The following is a 14,561-nucleotide window of genomic DNA, read 5'->3' on the forward strand; positions in this document are numbered from 1 at the left end:
ATTGGTTCTCAACAATGTCCCAAAACTATCCAGACTAAACATGAGCAGACAGCAGACAGTACATGTGTGTCTATCAGATGGTTTAAAAATCCCATGTGAACGCCAAGAAATTAGTCTGGATGCAAAGAAAGTTCTTATTAACTCAGTAAGAACTACATCCTAATAGGCAGCGTTCGTTTCCGGCATCACAAGAACTACTTGAATCCTATGCAGAAAATAAAAATGCTACTCTGTTTCCAGCTGACACACCTGAACAATAGGATGCCATCCAGAGGGACACAGACAAGCTTGAGGAGTGGGTCCATGCAAGCATCATAAAACTCAAGGCCAAGTGCTGGTGCTGTACCTGGGCTGGAACAACCCCAACAGGCTGGGCATGAGCAGACCCAGAGCAGCCCTGCCCAGAAGGGCTTGGGGGTGCTGTGGGTGAGAGGCTGCACATGGCCCGGCCATGGCACTCACAGCCCAGAGAGCCAAACGTGTCCTGGGCTGCATCCAGAGCCCCGTGGGCAGCAGGGGAGGGAGGGGATTCTGCCCCTCTGCTCTGCTCTGCTGAGAGCCACCTGGAGCACTGCATCCAGCCCTGGGCTCCCAGCACGGGAGGGACAGGGACCTGCTGGAGCAAGCCCTGAGGAGACACACAAGATGAGCAGAGGGATGGATCATGGCTGAGAGATTTGGGATTGTGCACCCGGGAAAAGATAAAGTTCCAGGATGACCTGATTGTGGCCTTCCCAAGTACCTGAAGGGAGCCCACAAGGAAGATGAAGAAGGACTATTCACAAGTGACAGGACAAAGAAAAATGGTTTCAAGCCGAAAGAGTAGGTTTAGATTAGATATTAGGAAGAAATTCTTTACTGTGAGGATGGCGATGCTCTGGCACAGATTATCCAGAGAAGCTGTGGATGCCGTATCCTTGGCAGTGTTCAAGGTCAGGCTGGACAGGGCTTTGAGCAACCTGGTCTAGTGGAAGGTGTTTCTGGCCAAGGCAGAGGTGTTGGAATTAGATAATCTTTAAGGTCCCTTCCAATGCAAGCCATCTTATGATTCTATGATTCAATTTTACATGCTATGTAGGACCATGAAGAACTGAAATACTGATGTCTTCAGGCATTGTATCACACAATATTAACAGCTTTTTGACCTTTGAATACCACTTTTACAATCTGAGGAGGAACAAAGCAATCACCTTACTGCAATCTGGATGCACAGTACTGAAAGATTTCAGGTACACAACTTGTACATGACTCCAAGAATTGGCTCAGAAGCATGCAAGGCAACCCTGCCCTGCATCTAAACAAGTTGTGCAACAACACAGATTGGAAAACAAGAAACAAATGAGGAAACAATACTAAAAACAAAAATTGCAAAGTCCTAGCCCCTTTTTTCTGACCTTCTGGTTTTTCCTATGAAGTTATGTTATTATTCAATGCATTTAGTAACATTGCATGAATAGTTATTGCTATGATGCTCTCAGCCAGTGCTGGTTAACTCATCTTTTCAACTCTTGTGCTTTGTAAGCTGAAGCCCACTGCTATCTCTCTGGTGCAGCATTTCTTGTACAGATTGCTTCAGTAATATACAGAACTGGGAAATATCCCCTCCTCCCACACAGATCCTTCAAAATAAGAGTGTGAAGTCTGGCTCTCCCAACAGCCCATGCTATTTTTAAGGGCTGCGTATGTGGCAGGTAGGAGTCCCCCCACCCACCTCTCCCAATGCACCCCTATTTTGAGCAGAAGCAACTGGCTTGCTCCAGTGTCAGATGAAACTCACAATTTTTCCTGATAAGTACCAGGCATGAGTGTCATGTCGAGGTGATCAGGACACCACAGGTTCCTCTATCCTATTCCAAATCAGACACAACCTCTATCACCAGAGGTGCTGCAATTCTGTTCCCCATTATATCCCCCAAAAAAGGTGCAAAGGCAGGAGTTTTGTATAAGGTGGTTCTCAGCTCCATTTCTAGTTTTCTTCTATGGCCTTTAGAGGACTTGGTCTACTCTTCATATAGATCTTGGTTTAATTTTTACTGAAAGATTCACCACTGCAGCAGGTCCTGAGAAAAGTCAATCACTTGCTCTAGAAAGTCATTGGATGAGTCTTGGTGCAAACGTGAATGCTGATGATGGGCAGAATCAGACAAGAGAAAAGAGATTACTGTAGTCTACCTCAATTCAGAGGGATGACCTATGTGCACACAGAGAGTTCCTTCAGCCTGCCATACTCAGGTCATTTCTGACACAACCACCACAGAAACTGTTGTGACCCGATAGCCTATGAGAAATGTTGCTGGAGAAAAACAGGCAGAAATCATGGATACACAGCCTTACCAAAAATCTAGAAGTTATACAAGACAAAGGTCATCTATTCACATTGTCAGCACACTGCTGCCATCCACATCTTGCTCTCTGATCAGCAGAGGTACACTTGCATGGAGAGGAAAAAAGGTGACTAAGATACCTTCTCCTTCAGAAAACACCAACTTGTCACAATCAAAATTTGCTTTACAGGACCATAACAAATTTGAATATTTCTCTGGTCTAAGATGTTCAAACAGTTGAGAAAGTGCAGAGAAGAGTCGTTCCCTGAAGGAGAATGATATTTTAGCAGTCAATGCACTTTTCTAAACCAAGACAAACCTAGGTTAAAATCTCAGTGTCACTCAGTATTTAGATCAGGAACAAGAGTCCTATTTCTCCCTTATTCTAGACATACCTCCCTCAAGAAAATTAATAGGTATGATGATAGTCTATTTGCAACCAGTGCTGTCATTATGACCTTAGAGAAGCACAGTTCAGCCAAGATGGATTACCTGAACATAATGTGCAGTACTGCCACAAAGAAGGAGATGCACCTGATTGCAGAACACACCATGTTTGTAAACTATATCCCAGATATAGTTTATAGTTATATCTTTCTTTTTAAGCAAATAAATGGAACAAACTTTGGAAGAAACGCAAACTAACCTTGGATTCCCATTTAAAGGCTCCAAAACAATTTTGACTTACAGATATGTACAGTTTACAACACAAGTCTAGAGAAGCAAAGCCTCCTGAATTTGTTTGGGTTTTTTTCTAACCAGCAACAAGAAGATATTGAGAAAATTGAAGGGGACTGATGTCCTGTTGGCCAGGGGATACAGATCATCAACATCAAAACTGGGTTTAACAGAGATGAGTATCAATATATTGATATGTTCAGAGAAGTGGCAGAAAGTCCTGTTAGCACCTGAGAAGGCTCCGAGCTGCTGCAGTCATCATGGAAAAAACTGCACATTGCTTCAAGAGCATTTCTCTTAACTACTCTAAAAGGCTGCTTATCTTTTCCACAGACGTAAGGTTATCAAACAGCTGCTCAAAAATCACAACAGCAGCTAATGAAGGCATAACACTATTTTCTGGTGTGTACATAGAAATAATTATTGCTTTGCTCTAAAATAACATTAATTGTAAACCACATTAAAAAATATAGTAGATGTTAGGGAATCCCAGACACGATAAATAAAAATGGCTTTTATCCCAAACAGATGTGAATATGCAGGTATTTTATTTAAGACATTTTGAGAAGAAAGAAGCTTTCCCTCATTTGAACCCAGACTATCAGCTGACAGAGAGGCAACAAAAGACATAAATTGTTCAAACACCAGGGTATCACCCCACACTAAAAGCTGCCTCAGGAAAGGCACAAAGGATTTTGGAGAGTCTCACAAGACTTGCCAGCCTGCAAACTCAGATGCAACAAAGAGAACCAAGATTATGGCATGAGAAGACAGTCCCCAGTACTTTTGTATTCAAATGCTTTCTAAATTACTATTGTTCTGCAATCCCTAAGAGATCTAAAAGCTGCACTTTCAGAAAGGATTGACTACTATAGCCACCTAACACCTGTCTGCAGTACTGCTGGCAGCAACCCTCAGATCATGCCTGACCAAAAGGACCTCCACCTGAGGATAGCAAATTCATGACCACAAGAATGTTCTACAGATCCCCACTAACACTGATCAGGAATGTTTGTATTTTGGTGGAGGTTAAGATAACCTCCATAGATCATTAGATAGAAAAGAAGAAAGATATTTAACTGGAGATGTGCTTTTTCTGCATGAAGAGAAGTTTCTAGTAACTCTCTATTAGAGTCACAGTGCTTCAGTTTGCTTCTTTGCCACTGTGTGGGAGGCTTTGAAAATGTGAGCTTACTCATCTTCACGGGACTGATAAAGAGACACCTAGGCAACAAAGCTTAAGGGAAATAAAATGCCAAAAGTAAATTATTGCATGGACTGCAAAATCCATGAGAGTTAGAAAGGGACAGCTTCCAGTCTTTTGCTGACTGGCTCAAAACAGTTTGTTCTCCACAGGTGCACAGTACCTGGTTTTACAGATCAGAGTACCTGGGCTCACATTAGATGAGGTTGATTTCACACAGGGAAAAGCAGAAAACTTACAATCCAAGTTGCAACCAAAACTGCTACCAGACCCTGCTGGTCTCTTCACCATGACTTTAAAGTTCAGCAAGGACTCCTTAGGTGATTCCACTGTTGCTTATGAAGGGAATAGTGGTGTTTTGCACCAATAGCTTGCTCTCTCAAAATCAAAATAGGGCTTCACGCTACAAAATCACCAACACATAACCCTCCCAGAACTAGGGCTTTTAAAACTGAGACCCTCACAGTTTTTAAATATTTGCAGGTGCTTGATCAGAGGTGAAGCTATAAAGCATGAGAAAATCAGACTAGGGATATGACTGGGTACTTGCAACACTAAAGGAAAACCCCCTTGAGTCCCTGCTACTACAAGTGATCTTCATGGTCCAGAAAACTGCTGTCATGAACTACATCTGCCATCTCAGTTTGTGACCTGATTATATATCAATCAAGAAGAACAGACTATTGACATTTAACAGGGAAAGACAAAGGTTAAATCAAAATAATTGGCACAAAATGGCATTATTTTAAAAAGGAGGAAAGATTGCTCCTGTTACTTTGGTTTTGAAACAAAAACAAGTCAACGGATGTATTTAATATGCTGACACATAAGAGGAAAATTATGCACAAGACTTTTTCCCCCTTCAACAAAGTCAATGTAAGTGGAGAAAATCTCCGATCCCATACCCTCTTCTAATACTTAAATATACTTAAAAGAGTTAGTAAGAGAGGTAATTTGATGATTTAACAGAATTTTTGCTCTTCTTTGGTCTGCCAATTCTTCTGTTATACAAAAGTCAGATTCAAATTTGTATAATTTTAGAAGTCACATAGCTGTGTCCCTAGCTGGAGGCTATTTCAGTTACTGAGGGCAGCAAGTTGAAGATGCAATAGCTACGTGTCCTGGAAAATAAGCTCCCACTGAGGGATTGCAGCAGATGTGCTACCAATTAATCCTTCTTTGTAGTCAAAGTTCTAAGTGTGAAGGTGAGGATTACTGAGTCATTCTTTGCAGGGCTGAAAACCCTAGCTGATCCTGGCATAATTAAGTTTCCTCTTCCCAGAGCAAGAGAACAAGAAAAACAGCAGAAGTGAAGAACAAAACGTACGTGCATGCTACAACAAAGCTTTTTTAACAGGCACAGTTACAAATTCCTGTGCCATTTTGTAACTGTCAAGTCTTAATTAAAATACTACATTTCTCTGACTCATGGTTAGAATGTAGGATGCATGTACATTATTCACATAAATATTAATCTTTTCCCAGGTAGGAGGCTGAATTGCTCAGGGGATTTATAAACACATCATGTATGGAAACTTCTTGGGTGTCTTTTTCTTTTTTGGACTTTTCCTTTATTCTTTCAAATGTCAGTCAGATCATTAACAATTAAAGGTTGCAAGAATAATTTCATTAGTCTATGTGTTAGGAATCCAGCCCCTCAGATCCGTGAGGTGGAGCTCTATGTGTACTCATGAAATGTTACGGCACACGGAGAAAGAGGAACACAGAAATGTGCTGGAGACATCACTTCCAACACTAAGGACATAACCACCTGAAGTGCTGGAACAAACAAGGACAGTCCTCTTGAAAGCTGTTAGGTAATGACAGAAGATGGAAAGATGTTACCAGAGAAATGAGACATGATCTTTTCTAGCTATCAAGAGACTCACCTGCTTAGACTAGACTATCACCACAGGGATCTTTAAAGTCATGATCCTCATCTGAAAGTCTGTCTATCACTGACTTTCCAACAAAATCCATGGACAAACTGATGACTGAACTTGCAGGGAAAGCAACTAGCAGAGATGCTCTTCCATATTTGAGCATAAGTGCAGAGAGAAATGAAGAAGCAAATGCATCTGAGGAAACTGTCCTGATACCTTAGAAGAAAAGGAATTAGACAAGCTAGAAAACACTATGTGATTTAAGAACACAAATAAAAACTCAGAAAGTCAAGTGTCTAGAGCTCAAGAGAAAGAGGCTTAAAGGACAAGGGAGTTCAGGAAGCTGTTAACAGCTAATGAAACATCACTGGACAAAAATCAGAACCTGAGCCAGTGAAGAAACCTCCTGCCATCTAGGAGAGCTTGAACTCTCTTCCTGAAGAAGCTTCTAAGGGCAAAAATAAATGCACAGGAAAGGAATCAAAAGGCTGAAGCACAAAATTAAACATCTAGCAATGAACACACAATATGACAAATAAAGGATAGATGCCATTCATAGGAAGAGGTATCATCAGGTGGCATTAAGAAGACTGGAAATTTGATGCCTTAATTGCATCAGGTCTTCAGTGAAAGACACAAGCACAGTCAGGCAGCTGACAGAATTAATACTGGATTGTTGCAGGGCGTTTTGAAAGGAAAAAAAAAAAGTTATCAAAAAGAGGCTGCAGTAAAGAAAAAAATGAAAGAAATAACCACCTTATCTGTCTGTAAAATCAGATGGCTCTGATAAACATTTATCCTCAGATTCTAGGTTGCAACACTGATAATCACTACACACTAAGAACTTGAGCAACAGGCAATGCACTTGAAGACTTGAAAAAGGCAAAGCAAGGATTTATGCTTAAAAAATATTAAGAGAAAGCCTTGTATAATTATAAAAGCACTAACTTTACACACTCCAGTTCCCCAGGGATTGAAGACTGGAACAAATAATAAAATTGTCTGCAAATATTCTAGAACATGAAAAGGAGAGAAATAACTGTGAGCAGGGTATAATCAAGAGTAGAGCTGTGTCAAATGCATTTAACTTCCTTCTATGACAAGCTAAATTATTCTAAGGGATAGAGAGAAAATTATAGAACCTTTATATCCTGTGATCTAGATGAAGCTGTTAAAATAGATGCAAACATACTGGTAAGAAATTTATAATCATGGTCGCCAAATTCAAAGACTATATATCAAGCAAGACCCCTCAGGCAACTCTGATAGCACACAGACCATCAGCTTTGGTTTTGTCACATACACCTTGAATGATTTGTTCACGTAAATAGTAAGGAAGAGACACACAACAAAGTGCTTAACAAAATTTAAAAAAAAACAAAAAACAACGAATTCTATAAGAAGAAGTGCAAAGCCATATTCAACTGTAATCCAACACAAAGATGGGCTACGCAACAACAGACAAAACCCTTTTTCAGAAGGAACCTCAGCTCTGGAAAGTGTAAAAGGCTAACTATGCATCAGTGACAGCCTGTGATAAAAAAAGCACCATCACAGCAGGACAGCCAGTATATCTTGAAATATCAGGGTCACAGGCAGGAGAACAAAGTCTTGGTTGTTCTACAGTGTGCATGAGCAGGCTCTCAGCTGGATTTCTACATTCAGCTTTGGACACAGTGCTTCAGGGTAAACAAAGAAATTAGTAGGAGAGAGAATTGTTTAAAAAGCCAAGCTGATGGAAAAAAAAATCTGCTTAAAAATCCTGGCAAGAAAAAAATAAAAGAAAAAATGTTATCTAGTTAACACAAGAAAAGCAAGTCAGGCTTTGTCCTGCTTTTGCAATAGCACTTTACTATTCTAGTATTTCTTGTCCTAATCATGAGACATGGATTTATATGGAACAAGAGAGACCTAGAGCAGAGATAAGGAAAAGTCTTTGGACAGAAAAGGCAGCTAAGCCCCAGAGCAGTCCCGAAAAGCTCCAATTCCTATATTTTTTGGTTTAAGGGAAAACTTGATCAGTAGTTGTCAGCAGTGGTCAAGGCAAAGCAAATAACAACATTTTGCTATCAAAACTAAACTACTGTTTCAGTAACAATCATCTCAAAGCATGTTACCCTTCCAATTCAGCGGAAGCACAAAACAACGCTGAACCACCATATGGCCCTCCTACCCTCTCAGAAAAAGAGAAAGATCCATGGATAGGTGGTGTTGAACCTCTTGTCCCTTGTTTGTGCACTTGTTTTCCATAAGGCAGAGAATTAAACTGCCTTGTTCGCATACTGTACAAAATCACAGCAGAAGCTCGTTTCTTCTTAAATATTAGTGGTGTTCTTCACTTTCCATGTCATACTGAGAGCTTTGATCCAACCTCTCTACTCAGAAATTAAGCCACTGTTAGATGAAAAAGCATTTACAATCCAGATAAGACAAGATAATATATAATAATAATATATAATAATCTATTTTGCCTTCCCAGATGCAAAGCAACAACAACAATATCTGTTGAAAATTTGCAAAAATCCACAAGAGAAAGTCCTGATTGTGACAAATACTGTAAAATCTCTTACAAAAAGAAAAACAAGTCATCTCTAGAAGAAAGTAGTATTTCTAAATGAAATAAACTAATTTTGCATTTGGACTAGCAGGCAAAATCTAGGGAACACCATATGTTATCTTTCTGTGGGCATATAGATGGATAAAACCATAACATTTTTTTTTAATCCAATTTTTTTTTGGTTCTTAAACACTGTTTTCTAAAACAAGAATGTTTACACTGTTATAGAAAATGTCACAACCTTTTCCTTTTGACTTCCCAAATCAAGACTATTTATTTTTAAATCTTACCTTCATGAGATAGAAATACCAAGACTTACTATACACCCACTTTCAATAAGTACATATAAAAATATTTGATGCAAAGTTTCCCAAGGAACATTTTCACATGACAAATAATACAGATAACTCCTACTAAACTAACAAGCTATCCTCAAGTTGCCTTGAGAAAAAGTCTTCATTTCAAACAATTTAGAATAAACCATTAAGTCCTAAACATCATTATTATTATTATTTACAAATTAAGAGCTGATTTCTCAGCTTCTGCGTCTTTTCTGATATTCACTTCTAGCTGCATACAATGATGTTAAAAATGTCTGGTAGAATCAGAGTTCTAAAACCATCACAACATGCTGCGGAGTCCTACACAATACATTTGATAAAATTTTTGTCTGCAAAACATCAAAACTGTAAGAGGTGCCTTACATTGAAGAAAAAGTGACATCTTGAGCCACAGCAGCTCAGAAAAGGAGCAAACTCCATCCTACCTGTTGAAGCTGCAGTCGGACTTTGCTAATGGCTCTAATCCAACGGGCTCTTGCTGGAGGAAACGGTGGTGGCTCGATGTCACCATGGTAGCTTGAAAGCAAGAAAGAAGGAAATCACCACATGAAAGATATTTACCTGTAGCATTAAAGATACAACCACACAGTGGTTGGGCGGTCAGTTACAGCTTCAGCTCTGAAGGAACCAACAGGCTCCAGTCAGCACAGCCATGCATGTGCTCTGGGAAAGGAGCAGCTAAAGGAGAAGTTTCCTTAAACTCAGGAGTCACTTTGGAAACTGCTGAGCTGAAAGATATGATCTATACACAATCCAAACCCAGGAGGAAGATGATGTTTGTGCAAATACGAGGAAAACAGTCAATGACAACAGATCAAGCCAAGTGCAACACAATGGTATTGTAATTACAGACATAAAGAGGCAGATGGAAGATTTCATATACCCATGTCTGCTGCAGTTCTCTTCTAGCCACTGACCCTTCCTTCTCCTCCTGCTACAAATTTATACCCCCTCTTTATTGGAAACACTGGCAACATGAATCAGCCCTGAGTTTCCCCAGTGCATCAAACATTTGTCACTCCACTCTTTCCTACAGCTTTTCAAAAGGACAGGCAGGTCTGTTACCAATGCTCCACCTCAGTGTCCCACAGAACATTTTGTAGTCCCTAAGCTTGTAATACCTTGGGCCTTTGGTTGCATTCCTGTTTTTGTATGTTGCTGAGGTGTAAATCACAAAAACAAACAACTTCTGCCTGCAAAGCACCCACCCCACCGTGCTGACTGTAAAAAACAACCCCCTAGATGAGACCAAAACACATCCATGCTACAGGTCTAGCTCAGGTACAGCTCTAGGGCTCAACACTCAGAGCTTAGTTCCAGGCCTGTTCCATGGAGACAGGAGAGCACTACCAGAGGGTGGAGAGAAATGGAGAGAGTGAGGCAGGAGCATCCAAGTTAGATGCCTAAATTAGAAATAGACTATGTGAATAACCTTTCCTGTGAACAAATATAGGCCAGCCATTCTGGGACAAGACTCCTGCTGCTCTGTAAGGAAAAGAGGAAAGTGAATCAGAGCTTAAAAACAGTTTAACACTTCTCTCGTCTTGTTTTCCTCTTTTCATCTTTAGTGTAAGGCTTGCCTACACATGAACTCCTGTAGTTAATTCTATCATGCAAGCACAGTGACACCAGCTGTACTCTCCAAAGGGTACAGACAGGCAGACATCTTCCCATGTATCTAACTGAACCAGATAAAAAAAAAATCCCTCATATTTATGAAAGTAAAACCACATCCAGGGGCTGCAATGACTTGATTATCTCAAGGAAAAATGTCACTCCCAAATTTAAGTAGTGAAATTTGAAATTTTTGTAAAACCTGTGCAAAACCCAGTACTCTACTTGCCCAAATTTAGATTAAATACTTTTGAATACTGTTGACAGCTTGGAAAGACAAAAAACAAGGACAAGAAAACTCCCACAGTGAGTCAGAGCAACATGTCTATTCATGCTGTAATTCTCTACAACCTACAACTACAATAAGCACTACCTCTAATGGTGGTAGTCTACAAGAATGGAACTAATGAAGCTCCAGCCATGAAAATACATAATTCTTGGTTGTTCAAGCATAAACTTGATCTCACATGAGCAATGGAAGCAGCCGTTTTGGTCCCAGAGTACATTCATCAAACCAAAAACAGAGAATCTAGCAAATGAGCTCCAAGGTGGTGTTCCTCTTTACACACACACAAAAATCACAGTTTTAGCAAGTGTTCCTCTTCGCACACAAGTCAGACATAGCTTCAGCTTAGCCAATGTCCCATAATAACTGGTCCCCTACAACATATATTTCACAGACCAGCAACATCAACTCAGTTGTCAGAAAAGGCTGCAAGAACAATGTACATAATTTGCCCTGGGAAACAGCAAATAGAAGAATCCTCTTTGACCCAGCTGAAAATAAACTGGTAATAGCTTCACCTACCTCATTTGGACTCCTGTATCAACATCCTTGGGCTTCTCAAGTTCCAGAGGTAACTTAGTTGCAGAATGGTCTGCAGGTTTTTCCTCAGTTTTGCAGACCTTCTCCTCCTCTCCTTTACCATGAGGCTCCTCTTGCTCTTTGAGCCACGCCTGACCATCCTTCTGATAGCTGCTCGAACTGTGGTAAGAGTGATTTGACTGCCTTTCCTGGTGATCATCCTCCTGCTCAGAGCCATGGGCACTTTCATGGGAATGTTCCAGCTCACTGAGGTGAGAGCTTTCCTGGCTGACATTGCAAGAGGAGCTGTATCTACTACTGCCAGCAGGACTATGAGAGAGTAAAAAAGTCCGTCAGAAAAAACAGTGGCTTGGAAAAACACAAAACAACCTACACATGCAAAAAACTGAGCAGGAAACTAAATATTACTAAAAAGGTATGCTATGAAGTCACTTTAACTATAATATTCTTATGATTATTATGTAAATATAAATTTGTGAATCTCAAAAGTCTGGTAGGCAGTAGAAATACTTTATACACAATCTCCCAGCATGTAGACCATATATAATTCTATTGTGTATATATACACACTCACATACACTGTATACACTGGTCTTTGTTGCACCAACTACTGCATCATCTTACACCAGCTAGAAACTGCAGTGAAGATATTCTAATAACCAGACATGAATAAGAATGGAAACACAGCAATTCAGAGTTAAAGTGTTTCTGTCTTCTGCAGTTTTGCTGCAGAAGGATCTTTATCACATCTTTTTAAGATTACTTGTTTAAAAACAAAGTCAACTTCACTTTTATGTATTAAAAGTTTATGATAAAATATGTTGCAGTCAAGAATAAGACTGTCAAGTCCTTCAACTTACAACCTTTTACAAAAGTGGAACAGCTTTTCAAAGAAAAGTCATGTCTCACTCCAGTAGAAATTTCTCAATAATATATTTTATATAAAAACCCCAGCATTACAGGGGTGTGACCTCTGCGATTCAAAACACCACTTTCAGGACTGAATTCCTAGAATCTTCAAACAAAATATAGCAGATGGAGATTTCTCATGCAGTCAGGAAAACTATGGTCAAGAATTAAGCAACACTCATACTTTTCTCTTGCAGTCCTGGAAGAATTTGGAGCCAGGAAGTTCTGTGAGTGCAGACTTGCAACTGTATGATCAGAGGACCAAGTTTCACTTATATTACATAGAATTAAATATATACTTAAATTTAAGTTTAGCAGGCCTCTGTTTTGATTTTTAAGGGCAACTGTAACTTAGCATATGCACAGGACTGAATACACTTATGAAATACTGACACCTTCCTCTAGGGACTTTCATTACTGCATGAAATAAATTTTGCATGGATTCTAGGATGACCAAGCATTAGAATATCTTCATTGATATTTCTGAAAGTGTTTTAATATATCCAGTAATACAAAGTGAACCTAAATAGTTCTATAATGTATCATCAGTGAGTTAAATTTCTCTCTAGAATTGAAAACCTTTACCTTTCATTTTGAGAAGAAAATGTTCCTCCCTACCAATACAATCTACCTGTTACTTTTTTGTTAGCAAATACAATATTATTATTGCTAAAAACGAAAGCAAAGTGAATTGCATGCAGCAGAATTAACACACAAAAATGTAACTTCTGAAAGACTAATGAAATTAGCACTATAAACATCTCATTCAGTGGGACACATTATAAGAACATGGGAAATTCAACTACACTTACTGAAAAGAAGTGGAAAAAGGTGAGAAATGGTATAAAAGGCTTGCAGGTAACTAGTGACTGTAGTTTGCCATATTGTCTGTGACAGCCACCAGTGATATTACAAACACTGACAACAGGTAGGGGACTAGGACTGAGCTACAAACATCAGACATCAAGGCCACTCTCTACTGCTGCAGCATTGCATTATAAATGGTCATATCCCATTTATTATGCCTCATTTGTAACTAGCCTTTTCTTATTCAGTTGTTCCAAGCTGTGCGGATCTGCAGCCAGTGTGTCAGGATGCAGTACTGCTCCACCAGGAGCAGAATCAAGCCCAATTTCTCTCTCCTCAGGCTTGTCTGGCACATGCTCCTCTGCCTGATCTTCTTTCTGCAGTTCACCTGAAATCACATTCTGTTGATCTTCCGACTTTTTGTCAAGCTTTTCTCCCAGCTCTTTGTTTGATATATCATCAACAGTGCTTGCACCAGATGGCTCTTCAGAATGTTCATTGTCTACAGTGTCAGGCTGCTTTGAAGACAACTTCACTTCTCTATTTGCATCAGTCACTTGATCTGAGAATGCAGATTTTGAGTTTTCTTCTGAACTCACTGTTCCTAACACCTTGTCATCTGGTTTTGACAAAGCCTGTGGTGGTGCATGTGGTTCCTTTCTGGCAGAGGCCTCCTTGATGTCTTTTTGCCAGGGAAAGGAGAAATCTAGCTTTCTCCCAAATACTGCTCCTTGGGCACTCTCTGGCTTACCCATTTTTTCTTCACCACCTCCTTCAAAAAGAGACATAGAGAGTTTCTTAAAACTGGACACGAGGCCCTCGTCAGTTCCTGCTTTATTAGCAGAAGGTGGCTGTTGAGAGAAGAATGACCCAAAAGGTTTTCCACTATCAGAAGATGACATAAAGCCAAATTTTGGCAAACTGGGTATGTTCGGTATTTCAAAGACAGGTTTACTACTGCTTGTATCTGGAGCAACATTATTAGCTTTAACCTGTTTCTTCAAGTCCGATTTGGAAGCAATCCCTTCTGCAGGCACCTCATCAATTGTTAGATGTTTTTCCTGTTCTGCAGTTTGCTTTTCTACCTCAGTTGTCTTCTCTTCATTCAGCTCAGGCAGATGAACACTGGGCTCATCAGCTGGAGCTGTGGGTTTGCTATCATTACTACTGATCAAGTCCTGCTGATCAATACCAGCATTGGCCTGATCCCCTGCAACAGCAGGCTCTGATGCAAGTGCAGCACTCTCATCTAACTGAGAAAGGTTTGTGTCTGCCCTCTTAGTTTGGGCTTCCGTTTCCAGAGCGAGCTTATCAGTAGAGTCAGTGTGAAGGATGTCAGTGGCTGCCTTGTCTGCATCTGGTTGGAAAGTACCTACATCAGCCTGGTCAGTGGCCTCAGTCTGCACTGTATCAACTGC

General features: G+C 40.0%; 1 protein-coding gene across 2 annotated transcripts in view; it reads right to left on the reverse strand.

Moving 5' to 3' along the window:
* The window catches only part of UNC13B (unc-13 homolog B), a 206,046-nt gene that overhangs the window by 116,288 nt on the left and 75,197 nt on the right, over positions 1–14,561 (reverse strand). For both annotated transcript variants that reach the window (XM_021554690.2, XM_077790533.1), the window contains exons 9-10: positions 11,410–11,736; positions 9,413–9,503 (exon numbers count right to left, since the gene is read on the reverse strand). In XM_021554690.2, the coding sequence (XP_021410365.2) occupies positions 9,413–9,503; positions 11,410–11,736 (418 nt within the window). The remainder of the gene's footprint in view (positions 1–9,412; positions 9,504–11,409; positions 11,737–14,561) is intronic.

Source organism: Lonchura striata, chromosome Z (genome assembly GCF_046129695.1).
Source record: "Lonchura striata isolate bLonStr1 chromosome Z, bLonStr1.mat, whole genome shotgun sequence".
NCBI classification, from domain to species: Eukaryota; Metazoa; Chordata; class Aves; order Passeriformes; family Estrildidae; genus Lonchura; species Lonchura striata.